The sequence below is a fragment of the Dendropsophus ebraccatus genome, chromosome 1 (assembly GCF_027789765.1).
Source record: "Dendropsophus ebraccatus isolate aDenEbr1 chromosome 1, aDenEbr1.pat, whole genome shotgun sequence".
NCBI lineage: Eukaryota > Metazoa > Chordata > Amphibia > Anura > Hylidae > Dendropsophus > Dendropsophus ebraccatus.
The window spans coordinates 99622814-99638275 of NC_091454.1; the positions used below are offsets into that span (position 1 = coordinate 99622814).

Below are 15462 nucleotides of genomic sequence, written 5' to 3' on the forward strand. Positions count from 1 at the left end.
CCAGTGGGGTCCATATGCTCACTGCACCCCTCGTTAGATTTCTTATGGGGTGTAATTTCCAGAATGGGGTCACTTGTGGGGGGTTTCAGCACAGGAGCTTTGTAATTGCGACGTAGCCTCCATCCTCCATTCCAGCCTCTAAATGGCGCTCTGTCCCTTTGGTGGCTTGCCCTGTGCCCATATAGCACATTATGCCCACATGTGGGGTATTTTCGTACTCGGGAAATTACCCTACACGTTTTGTGTTCATTTTCTTTTTTAACCCCTTGTGGAAATGGAAAAAAATCAAGGCTAGACCAACATTTAGTGTAATGTTTTAAAAATTTTTACTCTAAATCATTAATCTTGTCATGATTTTTTCATTTTCACAAGGGGCTAAAAGGTAAAAAAAAACACTAAATGTGTAGCGCAATTTCTCCTGAGTACGAAAATACCCCACATGTGGACATAAAGCGCCATGCGGGTGCAGGGTAAGCCTCCAAAGGGAAGGAGCGCCATTTGGTTTTTTGAGGCTGGATTTGGCTGGATTGGATTTCGAGGGGCCATGTTGCATTTAAAAGGCCATTGTGTTGCCAAGACAGTTGAAACCCCCCACAAGTGACCCCATTATGGAAACTACAGCCCTTAAGGAATGTAACAAGGGGTGTAGTGAGCATATGGACCCCACTGGTGACGGGCACAAATGTGGAACAATGTGGCGTGAAAATGAAATATTACATTTTTTACACTATAATGTTGGTCTAGCCTTGAATTTATCATTTTCACAAGGGGTTAAAAGAGAAAAAAAAATACAAAATGTGTAGAGCAATTTCCCCCGAGTCCGTAAATACCCCACATGTGGACATAAAGCGCCATGTGGGCGCAGGGCAAGCCTCCGAAGGGAAGGAGCGCCATTTGGATTTTGGAGGTTGGATTTGGCTAGAATGGATTATGAACGCCATGTCGCATTTACAGAGCCCTTGTGTTGCCAAGACAGTTGAAACCCCCCACAAGTGACCCCATTATGGAAACTACACCCCTCAAGGAATGTAACAAGGGGTGTAGTGAGCATATGGACCCCACTGTTGACGGGCACAAATGTGGAACAATGTGGCGTGAAAATGAAATATTACATTTTTTACACTATAATGTTGGTCTAGCCTTGAATTTATCATTTTCACAAGGGGTTAAAAGAGAAAAAAAAAACACAAAATGTGTAGAGCAATTTCCCCCGAGTCCGTAAATACCCCACATGTGGACATAAAGCGCCATGTGGGCGCAGGGCAAGCCTCCGAAGGGAAGGAGCGCCATTTGGATTTTGAAGGTTGGATTTGGCTAGAATGGATTATGAACGCCATGTCGCATTTACAGAGCCCTTGTGCTGCCAAGACAGTGGAAACCCCCCACAAGTCACCCCATTATGGAAACTACACCCCTCAAGGAATCTAACAAGGGGTGTAGTGAGCAAATGGACCCCTTGATGACGGGCACATTTGTGCCGTGAAAGTGAAAAAATGAAATTTTTCACTTTCACGTCACATTGTTCCACATTTGTGCCCGTCACCAGTGGGGTCCATATGCTCACTGCCCCCCTTGTTAGATTCCTTGAGGGGTGTAGTTTCCAGAATAGGGTCACTTGTGGGGGGTTTCCAGTGTTTTGGCAGCACGAGGGCTCTGTAAATGCGATGTGGCCCTTGAAATCCATTCCAGTGAAATCCAGCTTCCAAACGCTCCTTCCCTTTGGAGGCTCGTCCTGCGCCCGCTTGGCACTTTATGTCCACATGTGGGGTATTTCTGTACTCGGGAGAAACTGCGCTACACTTTTTGTGTCTTTTTTTTCCTTTTATCCCTTTGTGAAAATGAAAAATTGAAGGCTAGAACAACGTTTTAGTGTAAAAAATACTTTTGTCTTTTTTCACGCCACATTGTTCGGAAAATCTGTGAAGCACCTGTGGGGTCCAAATGCTCACCGCACCCCTTGTTACATTCCTTGAGGGGTTTAGTTTTCTAAATGGTGTCCCTTTAGGGGTGTTTCTTATGTTTTGGCACCCCAGAGCCTCTGCCAACCTGAAGTGGTACAGTCAGAAATGACCAAATATAATGGAGCCATTGAAATTCACTAGGCGCTCCTTTGTATCTGAGGCTTGTGGTTGCGTCAAATAGCGCAATAGGGCCACACATGGGGTATTTCTATAAACTGCAGAAACGGGGCAATAATTATTGGGGTGCATTTCTCTAATAATAGGGTCATAATTATGAAAAATATTGGATTACAATAAAATCTCTGCACAGAAAATTAAAATTTTCAAATTTCTTACACACTTAGCTTTTATTTCTGTGACTCCCCTAAAGGGTTAAAAAACTTTCTGGATGTGATTTTTCAGAGTTTGGGGGGTGCAGTTTCTGAAATGGGGTGCTTCGTGGGGCTTTCTAACACACAGTCCCCTCAAATACACTTTAAACCTGAACAGGTCCCTAAAAATATCTGATTTTGAAATTTTACCGAAAATTTGGAAATTTGCTGCTAATGTTTTACGCTTTCTATTGTTTAAAAAAAATGATAGTTTAATAATTGCCGCCAACATAAAATAGACATGTTGCTAATGCTATTTAATATATAATTTATGTGATATAACCATTTTCTGTATAAGCAGAAAAGTTTTAAAGTTGGAAAAATGCATTTTTTCACAATTTTTCACGCTATTTTGTTTTTTTTCATAAAGATTTGTTATAAGTATCGACTCCAATTTACTAGAAATGTGAAGTACAATATGTCACGAGAAAACAATCTCAGAATCAGCTGGATAGGTAAAAGCATCCCAAAGTTATTAATGAATAAAGTGACACTGGTCATATTTATAAAATTTACTCCGGTCCTTAAGGCCATTTCAGGCCCGGTCCTTAAGGGGTTAACTCCTTTGGAGCCAGGGGCAGATTAACTTTACCATAGGCCCCGGGCTGTTCACCAAGCCTGGGCCCACCACCACACTCTAACTATGGCAGCACTTGCATAGTGTTCATAGTAGAGGATAGATAATGTCATAATGCCCTCATTTGTGCAAAATTGTGGTAAAAAAAGCAACATTTTTTTGCAAATGATGGCAGAAGTGAGACAATGCACCACAGAATGTATAACTGAAAGTATAAGTCTTTTTGGGAGGCCATGGTCCCCCCAGGAGCTCTGGGCCCCGGGCTACCGCCTGAAATGGACCTATTATAATCCGCTATTGTTTGGAGCTCACTGCATCATAATAAATGATGATGCAGGGCGTCCCGAGGACCGGTCCGTGCGCGGAACATGTGAATGCGACCAAATGCCTAGAAACCCCTAAGCTGTTCTCCTTCAGTTGTGATGTTGCTGATCAGCATGCGGCTATGGTTTTCTGCGTGTTTCTAGCTATGTGAGAACATGGCCTGACAGGCCCAGCATTCTCTATACTGGGTGATAGCCCCTGCATGTTGCCAGCACTGGCAGGTAACTTGGCATAGTCACAGGTTGCCCATCAGCTTTGTACACATGGTTAGGGCGTTGTATATGCCCATCACTGGCTTTTACTGTATACAGCATGGACCACAACATTCAGGCATTGGCACCAGGTTATGTGACATAGGGGCTCCTTATCACTGGGACCATGTAATGGCGCTGGCAGCAGTGTGCCAGAGCCATCACCTCCCATGAGGAATGGGCACACTGCCCCCCTCTCTCCGGGCCGGGCCCGGCTTGTTGTTGCCCTCCTAGCCGCCGCCGCCTTGCCGTGTATGACCAGAGGAGAGTGCGGCACGCGCGCGTTCCGCCTCCGTGTAGAATACGCTCTTCCTCCCGTCTCCGCCCATCACAGTTTTCCAGCCGCGCCCCCGGATCCAGGGCTTGGAGTGAGGTCCCGGAAGGAAGCGGCAGACGAGCTGGCCCGGCCCGGGGGACAGTGTGATGAGGCGGCCGGCATGGCGGCTGGTGCTGCTGTGCCTGGTCTGCGGCTTCTGTTCGCTGCTGTATGCCCTGGCCCAGAGGGGAAGCGGGGGCACAGAGGGCAAGGGACCCGCCGCTTCCTTCCCTGCAGTGTGGCGAGGGGCGGCCGATCAGCGGCACAGGTGAGTACTGCACCTCACGTGACCAGCAGCAGCCTGAGCGGAGGGCTCCCGTCTGGTAGGTGATGCTGCGGGCTCACCACTGTGACACCATGTGTAGTGCTGTGTGCCGAGCAGCTCCACCGACACAGACCGTCCGCCGAGCAGCTCCACTTACACAGACCGTCCGCCAAGCAGGTCACTAGAGTGCTGGAGCTGCGCAACCGTGCAAGACAGCCCTGTGCTTTCTGGTAGTGCTGTTTAGCCCTAGACTTTTTTTTTTAAAAAGCGGTTTGTTGGCCAGGGCAGCTTTAGAGTGTAATTATCATTTAACCCCTTAGTTACAGAGCCAGTTATAGTGTTTTTTTTTTTTTCTTTTAGTCAGTTCTTTCCTCCTTTTAAAAGGCCATAGCACTTGCATTTTTCACCTACAGACCCATATGAGCCCCTATTTTTTGAGACAGCAATAGCATTTTCAATGACAGACCTAATATTTCCATAAAATATACAGCAAAGCAAAAAATTTTGCGGCGGTTAAAGGAGAAGTCCAGCCAAAATTAATTTTTGATATGTTGTTACTTATGAAAAGTTATACAAATTTCTAATGTACATTAATTATGGGAAATGCACATATACTGCTATTTCCCTTAATTTAGTAGATCAGGAAGTGTTAGAAATATCTCTGAAGAAGTGACGTCACGACCCAGGGTGTAATTCCTATGGAGTGTCCAGCAGGGGGCGCTCTCTATATAGAAGTCTATGGGACTTTATTGTTTCTATGGGTTTCTATGTAATGTAATGTAGTGTACAGTGCTTTATTGAATGAATACATCTATGGAATACTTTGGGGAGCAAGTGTCCCTGCTCCCCAAAGTATTGCATAAATGTATTCATTCAATACATTCAATACACAGTAAGCCCGCCGATCCGCCGCATTTCCGCCGCATTCCCGCCGATCCGCCACACGCTGATCCGCCGCATTCCCGCCGATCCGGACCATATACATTGAACTACAGCTCCCATCATCTGCTTCTAGTATGAACAGGTGATGGGAGCTGTAGCTGGGTAATGGATATGACATGCCGCCGGGCGCAGGGGGGAGCCGCTCAGTACACAGGAGCGCTCCCCCCTCCTCCTCCTCCTTCCGTGATAACTTCCGCCTATACCAATGCTGAGTCCCTGCCTGGCCGCCGCTCTCCGCTCTCCCCCCCATACATACCGGCTCCCGATGCATCCTGGTGTCCGCGCTGATGCCGGGAGCCGGTATATGAGAGCGGAGAGCGGCGGCCAGGCAGGGACTCAGCAGTGCTATAGGCGGAAGTTATCCCGGAAGGAGGAGGAGGAGGAGGGAGCGCTCCTGTGTACTGAGCGGCTCCCCCCTGCGCCCGGCGGCATGTGATATCCCTTACCCAACTACAGCTCCCATCACCTGTTCATACTAGAAGCAGATGATGGGAGCTGTAGTTCAATGTATATGGTCCGGATCGGCGGGAATGCAGCGGATCGGCGGGAATGCAGCGGATCGGCGGGCTTACTGTGTATTGAATGTATTGAATGAATACATTTATGCAATACTTTGGGGAGCAAGGACACTTGCTCCCCAAAGTATTCCATAGATGTATTCATTCAATAAAGCACTGTACACTACATTACATTACATAGAAACCCATAGAAACAATAAAGTTCCATAGACTTCTATATAGAGAGCGCCCCCTGCTGGACACTCCATAGGAATTACACCCTGGGTCGTGACGTCACTTCTTCAGAGATATTTCTAACACTTCCTGATCTACTAAATTAAGGGAAATAGCAGTATATGTGCATTTCCCATAATTAATGTACATTAGAAATTTGTATAACTTTTCATAAGTAACAACATATCAAAAATTAATTTTGGCCGGACTTCTCCTTTAATCTTTACGCCATTCACCCTGTAATAAAACTGGTATGCTGTCTATGTTCCTCAAGTCAGTACGATTACAATGATAGGTGTATAACTTTATTTTACTGCTTTAAAAAACGAAAATAAGTTTAACCCCTTAAGGTCAAAGCCAATTTTCGTTTTTGACTTTTGCTTTTTCCATTTTATGTTTAAAAGTCCATAGAGCTTGCATTTTTTTCACCTAGAGACGTATATGAGCGCTTATTTTTTGTGAAACCAATTGTAATTTGCAATGACAGGCATCATTTTTCCATAACATATGCTGCGAAACCGGAAAAAAATCATTTGCGCTGTCAAATTGAAAAAAAAAAAGGTATTTGTTTTGATTTCGGGGAATTTTGCATTTACGCCGTTCGCCCTATGGTTAAACTGACTGGTTACGCATGTTCCTCAAGTCATTACGATTACAACGATATATAACATGTATAACTTTTATATTATCTGATGGCTTGTAAAAAATTCAAACCATTGTTAACAGATATATGTTCATTAAAATCGCTCCATTCCCAGGCTTACGGCGCTTTTATCCTTTGGTCTATGGGGCTGTGTGAGGTGTCAGTTTTTGCGCAATGATGCGTTATTTCTATCGGTACCTTGATTGCGCATATGCGACTTTTTGATCACTTTTTATTACATTTTTTCTGGATTTGATGTGACCAAAAATGCGCAATTTTGCACTTTGGAATTTTTTTGTGCTGACGCCGTTTACCGTGCGAGATCAGGAATGTGATTAATTAATAGTTCGGGCGATTATGCGCACGGCGATACCAAACATGTTTGTTTATTTATATTTATAAAATGGGAAAAGGGGGGTGATTTGGACTTTTAATAGGGGAGGGGATTTTTTATTAATAAAAAAATATTTTTACTTTTATTTTTACTTTAACTAGAAGCCCCCCTGGGGGACTTGTATATAGACAGCACTGATCTCTCATAGAGATCAATGCTGTGTATATACACAGCAAAGATCGATCAGATCGGTCATAGATTGCTATGGCCTGCTGCAGGCCATAGCAATCTATTGCCGAGCCGGGATCAGCGTCATTCCGACGCTGAGGCCCGGTACAGGCAGAAGAACGGATCTCCCCCCCCGCGATCGCATTGTGGGGGGGGAGATCCGTCCCACTAGACACCAGGGACGTGAGGTCTGAAGCCTCTAAGTGCAGCTGTCAGGTTTGACAGCTGCACTTAGAGGCTTAATTAGCCGGCGCGGCAACGGGACCCGCGCCGGCTAATAGAGGCACTGCCCGGCTGCACATGTCAGCCGGAATCAGCGCCGTTCAGAGCAGGGTCCCGGCGGGACCCCGCTCTGATCACCCCCCGCGGCACCATGATGTATCAGATACGTCATGGGTCGCTAAGGGGTTAAAGTTGCTCCATTACCATACTTAGGGTATAAACACTCATAACGTGTTCGCAGCGAAATCCGCTGCAGATACCTGCCTATTCACTTCAATGGGCTGACATACTCAAACTCAGCGCCATTAATCTCAGCGGCCTGGGAACCTACTGTACCAGGTCCCTGCCCCAGCTTGCTTCAAGGGCTCCCAGCGGGTCCCGGCGGCCAGCCAGTCAGTGCGATGCCCCCGAAGTAAGCCGGAGTGGGGACCCGGTACAGTATGTTCCATGCTGAGTTTGACATACTCGCAGCGTGATGACAATCCCGAGTATGTCAGCCCATTAAAGTGAATGGAGAGGTATCCGCAGCGGATTTCGCTGAAAATTTGCAGTGAGAAATCCGCTGCGGATACGTTATGAGTGTTTGTACCCTAAGGATGGTAATGGAGCAACGTTAGACTTATTTTAGTTTTTTAAAGCAGTTTTAGTTTTTTTAAAGCAGTAAAATAGTTATACGACTATCTTTGTAATCATACTGGCTTAAAGTGAATAGGCAAGTATCCGCAGCGGATTTCGCTGCAAATTCATTCCCAGCGAGATATCCGCTGCGGATACGTTGTGTGTGTTTGTACACTTCGGGTATGTTTACATTCAGTAAATGTGGCGGAGGGTTCTGCTGCGGAATCCCACCTGCCTTTTAGGCTACGTTCACACAGAGCAAAAGGGGCGGATTACGCAAGGAAATATTTCCGCCTGAAATGAACGGACGCTGAATTCAGAGCAGAATGTAAGCAGAATCCCTGCGTATTCCGCTAGGAAAGTGTTCAGCTCATAATCAGCTCTTGACAAATTCAGCACGGAATACTCGAGGAATCTGCGCTGAATCCGCATGCATTCAGCGCTGAAATTCAGCGAGTAAACTAGACTATACCAGAATATATACTAGAATCCTCCTCCCCCCCCCCCTTTTTTTCTCCATTTCCACGCTGATTCAGCGTGTAATTTCTGCTTGTATTCTGTGCTGAATACGCGCGTATTACGCACTGAAACAGAAAATCAGAGCCCCATTGGTTTGTATAGGCTTCCGCTAGCGGAAGAATGAACGTGTTCATTCTTCTGGCATAGGCCCCGTTCCCACTGAGCAAAGCTAGCGGAATTCCGCGACGGAATTGTCCGCCGCGGAATGCCGTTAGCCTCCCGCTCACTATGGGAGGCGCGCGCTGCTGCTCTGTACGCGCTGAAGAATGAACATGTTCATTCTTCAGCGCGGACAGGGCAGGAGCGCGCGCCTCCCATAGACTCCCATTATGAGCGGGAGGGTAACGGCATTGTCCGCCGCGGAATTCCGCTACCTTTGCTCAGTGGGAACGGGGCCATAGAGCGGATTAGTTCAGTGCGGAAATTCCACCATGTGAACTGCAGAGCAGAATTTCCATTCAACACAATGGAAATAAGCTCTGCACCTATTTTAACGGCTGACATTTCAGCGCTGATTCAGCGCAGAAATTCAGCTGCTTTTGCTCTGTGTGAACGAGCCCTTAGTGTCAGACTGCATTTCTATGGGAGGGCTTGCGCCTCCGCTCAAAGAAGTGACATGTCAATTCTTTGAGCGGAGGTGTGTGAGCCCTCCCATAGAAATGCAGAATTCTGCGTCGGAGAGTTCTGCCACATTTACTTAAAGGGAACCATTCACCCCGTGGCCCCCGTCAGAAACTGACATACAGTGACATAAAGGTCAATATACTTACCACATCGCTCCCGGTCCCGTCCCGAAGCCCGTTGTTGACACGGAGAAATCGACGATTCTTGTTCTCGCGCCCATTATGGTAATGAGCGCCGCCGGGTCCGAAGTCCAGCCTTCTCCCCGCCTCCGACACTTGATTGACGCCAGGTCCTCTTCCTCCTCGTCTTCTTTCTTCTCGCCGGATCCCGCGCAGGCGCCGTGACAGTCGTTTTCGGCGCATGCGCAGTTCACAATTGAAGCCGCTCCGCAGCTTCACTGTTTACTGCGCGTGCGCCGATTGGCTCGAACACGTTTTCTGTTTACCGCGCAGGCGCAGAAGAGGTGACGAGACCATCGCAGCGGCGCCTGCGCGGGAGTTCGGCAGAAGACTGAAGACGTCAATCAAGTTCCAGGAGGCGTGGATGGGCGGCGACGAGAAGAGGACCTCATGAATAAGTTGGACTCGTCCGTCGTTTCCTATGGACGTTGGACTCATCTCAGCTCATTACCATAATGGGCGGGAGAAGAAGAATCTGCGATTTCTCCGTGTCAACAACAGGATCCGGGACGGGACCGGGAGCGATGTGGTAAGTATATTGACCTTTATGTCGCTGTATGTCAGTTTCTGCCGGGGGCCACGGGGTGAATGGTTCCCTTTAATGTAAACATACCTTTTATAATGCTTATATTTTAGGTCTATGGGACTGTGTGAGGCATCAGTTTTTGTGCCATGATCTGTACTTTCTATTAATACCCTGCCTGTATATATGTGACTTTTTGATCACTTTTTTTTAATTTTTTTTCTGTTTGTGATGTGACCAAAAATCTACAATTTTGCTCCCAGATCTTACCCAGTGTACCGTGTGAGATCAGGAATGTGTTAAAATTAATTGACCATTCTGCACACATCAATAGCATTTTTTTATTATGGGATGGATTTATTGATATTTAAAAAAAAAAATTTTTTTATTTTCACACACTTATAGCCCCCTAGGGGACTCCTATGAGTATTACCATGATTGCTCATGTGTACTGCATTGATCAATGTAATCTGGACTCGATTGCTTCAGGCTGCTGCGGACAGCCTGAAGCGGTGGAAGAGCCAGGGGCAGCACCAGGAACCAGAAGAGGCCCGCAATGGTAAGCTGATCTGACCACAAGACCACAAGGCATGTCTTTTACTAGCCAGCTAATAGCCACATTTGCCGGCTACTGATAACAGCCAGAAGTGGCAGTTTTCTTACCTTCACCCTTAGAGACATTTTCAGGAAATCTTGACTTTATTCACTGATCCACCTGCCACGGCGCCCCTCCTAATGAATATTGATGCGGTGCTCTGCTTTAAAGTGACTGTACCACCAGGCCCAGGCTGAAGCACTGGAGGTGGGCCGACCCACCCTTAGTGGGAGGAAATTCCCACCCCTCTATGATAGGGTTTCATTGATTCTAATGGAGTCATGTCATGGAGGGGCTGAAGTTTCTTCCCACTGGGGGGTGGGTCGGCCTGCCTCCAGTGCTTCAGCCTGGGCCTGGTGGTACAGTCACTTTAACTTCCTACTGATGCTCATCACTGCGGAAGGGTGAATTGGTGCACTGTGGGTAATAGTCCCACCTCCAGTACACCAAACTGCCTCATTTGCTTAGTTAATAAAGTTCAAGACTTCCCCAAAACAACGCTGAGTCAGGGCAAGAAAATTACTCTTATCCTCAAATCCCCATGTTCTGTGGGTACATAATAGCAGGTTACATGCTTCTAACCAACTGTTATTTATTTTTTATTTTTTTAAAATAGTTCAATGACTTAAGAAGGATCTGGTTTTATTGTACAGTGGCGCCTCTCTTGTCTGTGGAGTGTGACTAGTAGTGCAGAGCAGACCGTGTGGCTAGAATCACAGATGTAGCTGGTTTCGAGAAGACGTATCTGTATTTTCTTCATGATTGTTCCTTCTTTTTGACTCAATAAAATCTGCCTGTTTGATTCTAGCCTTTATAGTCTGATGTAAGTTGTGAAGTGACATAGATTTACTAAACCTTGTACACCACGTCATCTTAAAGGGAATCTGTCAGCTTCTGTTCAAGCTATCTTTCATATGTCCAAGCTGTGCTTCCAGAACATTGCAAAATACTTTTATTATATAGTACAAAATATGAAAGAGGCTTTCCTGAGCCCCTGATCTGCTGCCAGCTGTAAGGGTGGGTTCACACTATGGAATTCTCGCGGATAAACTCTGTGGAATTCCGCCGGCTGTACGTGCTCACAGATGCGCGCCTTTCCGCCGGCTCCTTAGACACCATTCTATGGGCCGGCTGATTCCGTATTCCGCCGAAATAATTGACATGTCAGTTCTTTCGGCGGAATGCGGAATCAGCCGGCCCATAGAATGGTGTCTATGGAGCTGGCGGAAAGGCGCGCGTCCGTGAGCGCGTACATCTGGTGGAATTCCGCTGAGTTTATCCGCAAGAATTCCTCAATGTGAACCCACCCTGACACTTCCTTCCTCCCCTCTCCTATACCCCATGCTGCTTGGGTGTCATTCAAGCTAGGAGGCAGGAGAGAGGAAGCATTCCAGCTTGCAGTGGATCTCTTTGGAAAGCCTCTTTAGCTTCATGTGCCAGAGAATAAAAGTAAATTTCTACATCTTGGGGGCACAGTTGGATACATTAATTCTCCCTGTCCTTACATGTAAGCTATTTTAACCCCTTCGAGATCGAGCCTATTGATGCCCAGATGTCCGGGTCAAATTAATGCAATGTTCCTCCCCACTTTCTAAGAGCCATAGCGCTTTTACTTTTCCACCTACAGGGCTGGTTGGGGTGTCATTTTCTGCGCCATAATCTCTAGTTTTTAGTATCATATTGGTGTACCAAAAATTTTGATCGGTTTTTATTTTTTTGTTTATATATAATTTAAAAAAATCAGCAATACTGTTTTCTTTTCCCTTTACGCCTTTTGCCCTGCGGGAATAATAATGTTATATTTGAATAGATCGGACAATTTTGCACGCTATGATATATAATATGTTTATTTAAAAAAATATATTTTTATTTTTATAATTGGCAAGCGGGTATTTTAAACTTTTATTGGGAGGGGGTTTATAAGGTTTTTTTTTTTTTTTTTTTTTTTAAATACTTTTAAAAACTTTTTATTACACTTTTTTTAAACACTTTTTTTCACTTTAAAACATGCAATCAATGCGGGATAGCAGCTGCCTGTCAATATTCTGGGATCCCTGGACACTGTGTGCGGGACTGTTCTCACTGCAGCGGTCTCGCACACACCAAAAGCCCCTCACAGTCAGGAACGTAGATATACATTCCTACTGGACAGGGTATGTGCAGCAGAAACGTATATCTACGTATTTCTGATGTGAAGGGGTTAAAGAAGTTGCAGTAGGCATGACCAGGTAGGTCCTTTAGCAATATAAGCTACAATTTTACCATGTCACGTACTGTGTCGGGGAATACTGCACATGCTATGTTGTTTACACACGTGCCTCTTTCCCTTCTACTGATAAATAAGAGTTTATATCTGCAAAGGTCCCCATACACTTTTGTTGTTTGTACCCACCAGTGTACTGTGTATAGAGCTTCCCGAACTCTCCACCGACAGATGGGGTCGTGCGTGATTGAAAATCCCCATAGAGAACACAAGAACAATCAGCAGTGCCAAATGTTCGTGTATGGGAAGGATGGGAGAGATTATAGGGAATTTGTCAGCTCCCAGGCCCTACCTGAGGAGCTGACAGTGGGCTGTAGCTGGCAGTCCCAGTGAGCATGGTGTCTTTTTGGTAATTTTCTGAGCAGCGGATTATGGACAGTCTTATGTATCCTACTGTACTAAAGAGTCACAGAGCAGTTGTTCGTGCCACATTCTGGCATGCATCCTCCTCCCCCTTCATGAATAATCAATGCTGCCCGGGCTCCTGCTCACTCAGCTGTCAGATTGCAGATCAGTCCTGTGTTGGCAGTTTATGTCTGAAAGAAACACTCAGGTATAATTGAATCTCTTCTTTTAATGTGTTGGAGCTGTGGTCTAGGGGTAACTCTAGAGATCTGCCAGCAGTTCATTCTCTGGTTTGAATCCCCTGATGGAAATTAAATAGAGGTCTTTTTTTTTCTCATTATTGTGTCATTTTTTTAGGCTATGTTCACACACCATATTTTTGCTCAGCATTTTGGTCAGTATTTTGCAACCAAAACCAGAAGTGGATTGAAAACATAGAAAGGCTATGCTCTTACACTGTTGGAATTGAGTGGATGGCTGTCATTTAATGGCAAATATTGGACATTGTTTTAAAATAACAGTAATTTTTATTTTTTGTGTGTGTCAGTGCCCATTTGGACCTGTTTTATTAACAATATCATTATGTAGGTGAGGTCTCCAGAACTGGACACAGTGTTCCAGATGTGTTCTTACAGCGGAATTATGATCACTTGCATAAAGGGGGTCCTCTGCCCCCCCCAATTTGAATGGAGTGGTGGTTAACCCCTTAGTGACTGCCGTGCTGCCTTTTCACGGCGGCCACTAATGGGCTTTATTCCAATGCGTTTGCCTTTTAACGGCGTACGCATCGGAATGAATTGCTGCCTGGCGGCAGCAGCAGAGCGGGGGATCAGCGGTCAGTTACCGCTGACTGCCCCCTCTGTAACTGCCCGGAGCGGAGGATTCTCCGCTTCGGGCAATTTTAACCCGTTAAATGCCGCTGTCAAACCATGAGTGCGGCATCTAACGGGTTCCGGTCGGCGCCGTGGGTCACTTACGTGATTTCAATGTCCCGCGGCGCTGTCCGGTCCTCCGATGTCTCAGTGGTGATCCCGGGGTCCTAATGAAGGTCCCCGGGGTCACCATGGAGATGCCTCATGCTGACAGGGGTGGCCGTGGCTATTGCCTGCCAGCATGAGGCATAATACAATACACTGCAGTACATTAGGTACTGCAGTGTATTGTATCAGTGATCTAAGTATTTTACACTAGTGTACAGTAATGTACACTAGTAAAAAAAAAAAGTGCACCAAACACAACACAGCCCCCTGAATAATAAAGATGCATTACATTCCCTATACCCAATAAAACGTGACATAAAAGTGATCAAAAACACAAATCATATACATATTTGGTATCTATAAAACTATATCAATAATTGTACCGCATGACACACGCTGTAAAAAAAAAAAAAAAAACTACCAGAATAGCTGTATTTTATCGATCCACTTTAGAAAATACGTCATAAAAGAGATCAAAAAGTCATATACATATAAAACTTGATATCAATAGAAACAACAGATCTTCCCGCAAAAAATAAGCCCCAAAGCAGCTCTGTCGCGCAAAAGATAAGAACTCTATGGATCTTGCAATGTGGCGACAGTTTTTGTGGGTTTTTGCTAGGAAGATAGTTTCTATTGCGCCAAAGTGATAATAGTTAAAACAACCTACACAAATGTGGTATCGCCTTAACTGTAGTGACCCAGAGAATTAATTTATTATGTTATTAGTGACCGCCGATACGGATTTTTACATCGATCACTAATGGGCTCTATTCTGCTGCCATCAGCTCTTTATGGCGATGGTGCAGAATAGTGCAGTGGCGCCAGTGATGCCCGCAGTCCCCTCCGTAGGTAGCTGAGGGGTTGGGGCAGAGTGTGGGCTCAGTCCCGGCCAGTCCCCTCACCGGCGATCACCGTTATTACCAGTATAACGGCGGCCACCGGTAACGGACATTGCCAGCGCAGCTTAACGCTCTCATCTCTTCTCACCGTGAATCCACAGTGAGAGGAGATGAAAACATGTACCCCCCCCCGTCCCCAGAATTAACCCTAGTGACCTGGTCACTGACCCTCCCCTCCCTGGGCGGCCTTCTGATCTAAGATGGCCGCCGCCATCACTGTGAACAGACTCTTTTCACAGTGGTGGATTCCTAAAAATTATCAAAGCTCCATTCTCTCCACCACCAGAGGTGGCAGAGAGCATGGGGCAATTATCGGGGACCACCCGGTGTGGTCCCAGTACAAGCGATCAGCGGTATATACTATATACTGCTGATCGCTTGTTCCAAATGGTGCCGGCACTTTTTTACCTCTGTCACCAAAGTCAAGTGCCCTGGATTACCCTTAACCTCCCCAGATTGCCCGTAACCCCCCCAGATTGCCCTTAACCACAGATTGCCCTTAACCAGACAGCCCGTGACTATCGCAGACAGCCCCAGACTGCTCGTAACCACCCCAGATTGGCACAGACTGCTCGTAACCACCCCAGATTGGCCATAACCCCACCAGATTGCCTGTCGCAACCTTAGATAGCCAGTAAACCCCCCCGAGATTGTCCATTACCACCCCAGATAGCCAGTAAACACTCACATATTGCCTGTAACTAAAATGACACTCCTTCCCTTCTGAGCCCTGCTGTGTGCCCATACAG

General features: G+C 46.1%; 1 protein-coding gene across 3 annotated transcripts in view; it reads left to right on the forward strand.

Annotated features, from left to right (window-relative positions):
• Positions 1-3830: 3830 nt before the first annotated feature.
• GXYLT1 (glucoside xylosyltransferase 1) overlaps positions 3831-15462 on the forward strand; it is a 40781-nt gene continuing 29149 nt past the window's right edge. For all 3 annotated transcript variants that reach the window (XM_069975994.1, XM_069975996.1, XM_069975995.1), the window contains exon 1: positions 3831-4068. In XM_069975994.1, coding sequence (XP_069832095.1) covers positions 3908-4068 — 161 coding nt within the window. In that variant the 5' untranslated portion in view covers positions 3831-3907. The remainder of the gene's footprint in view (positions 4069-15462) is intronic.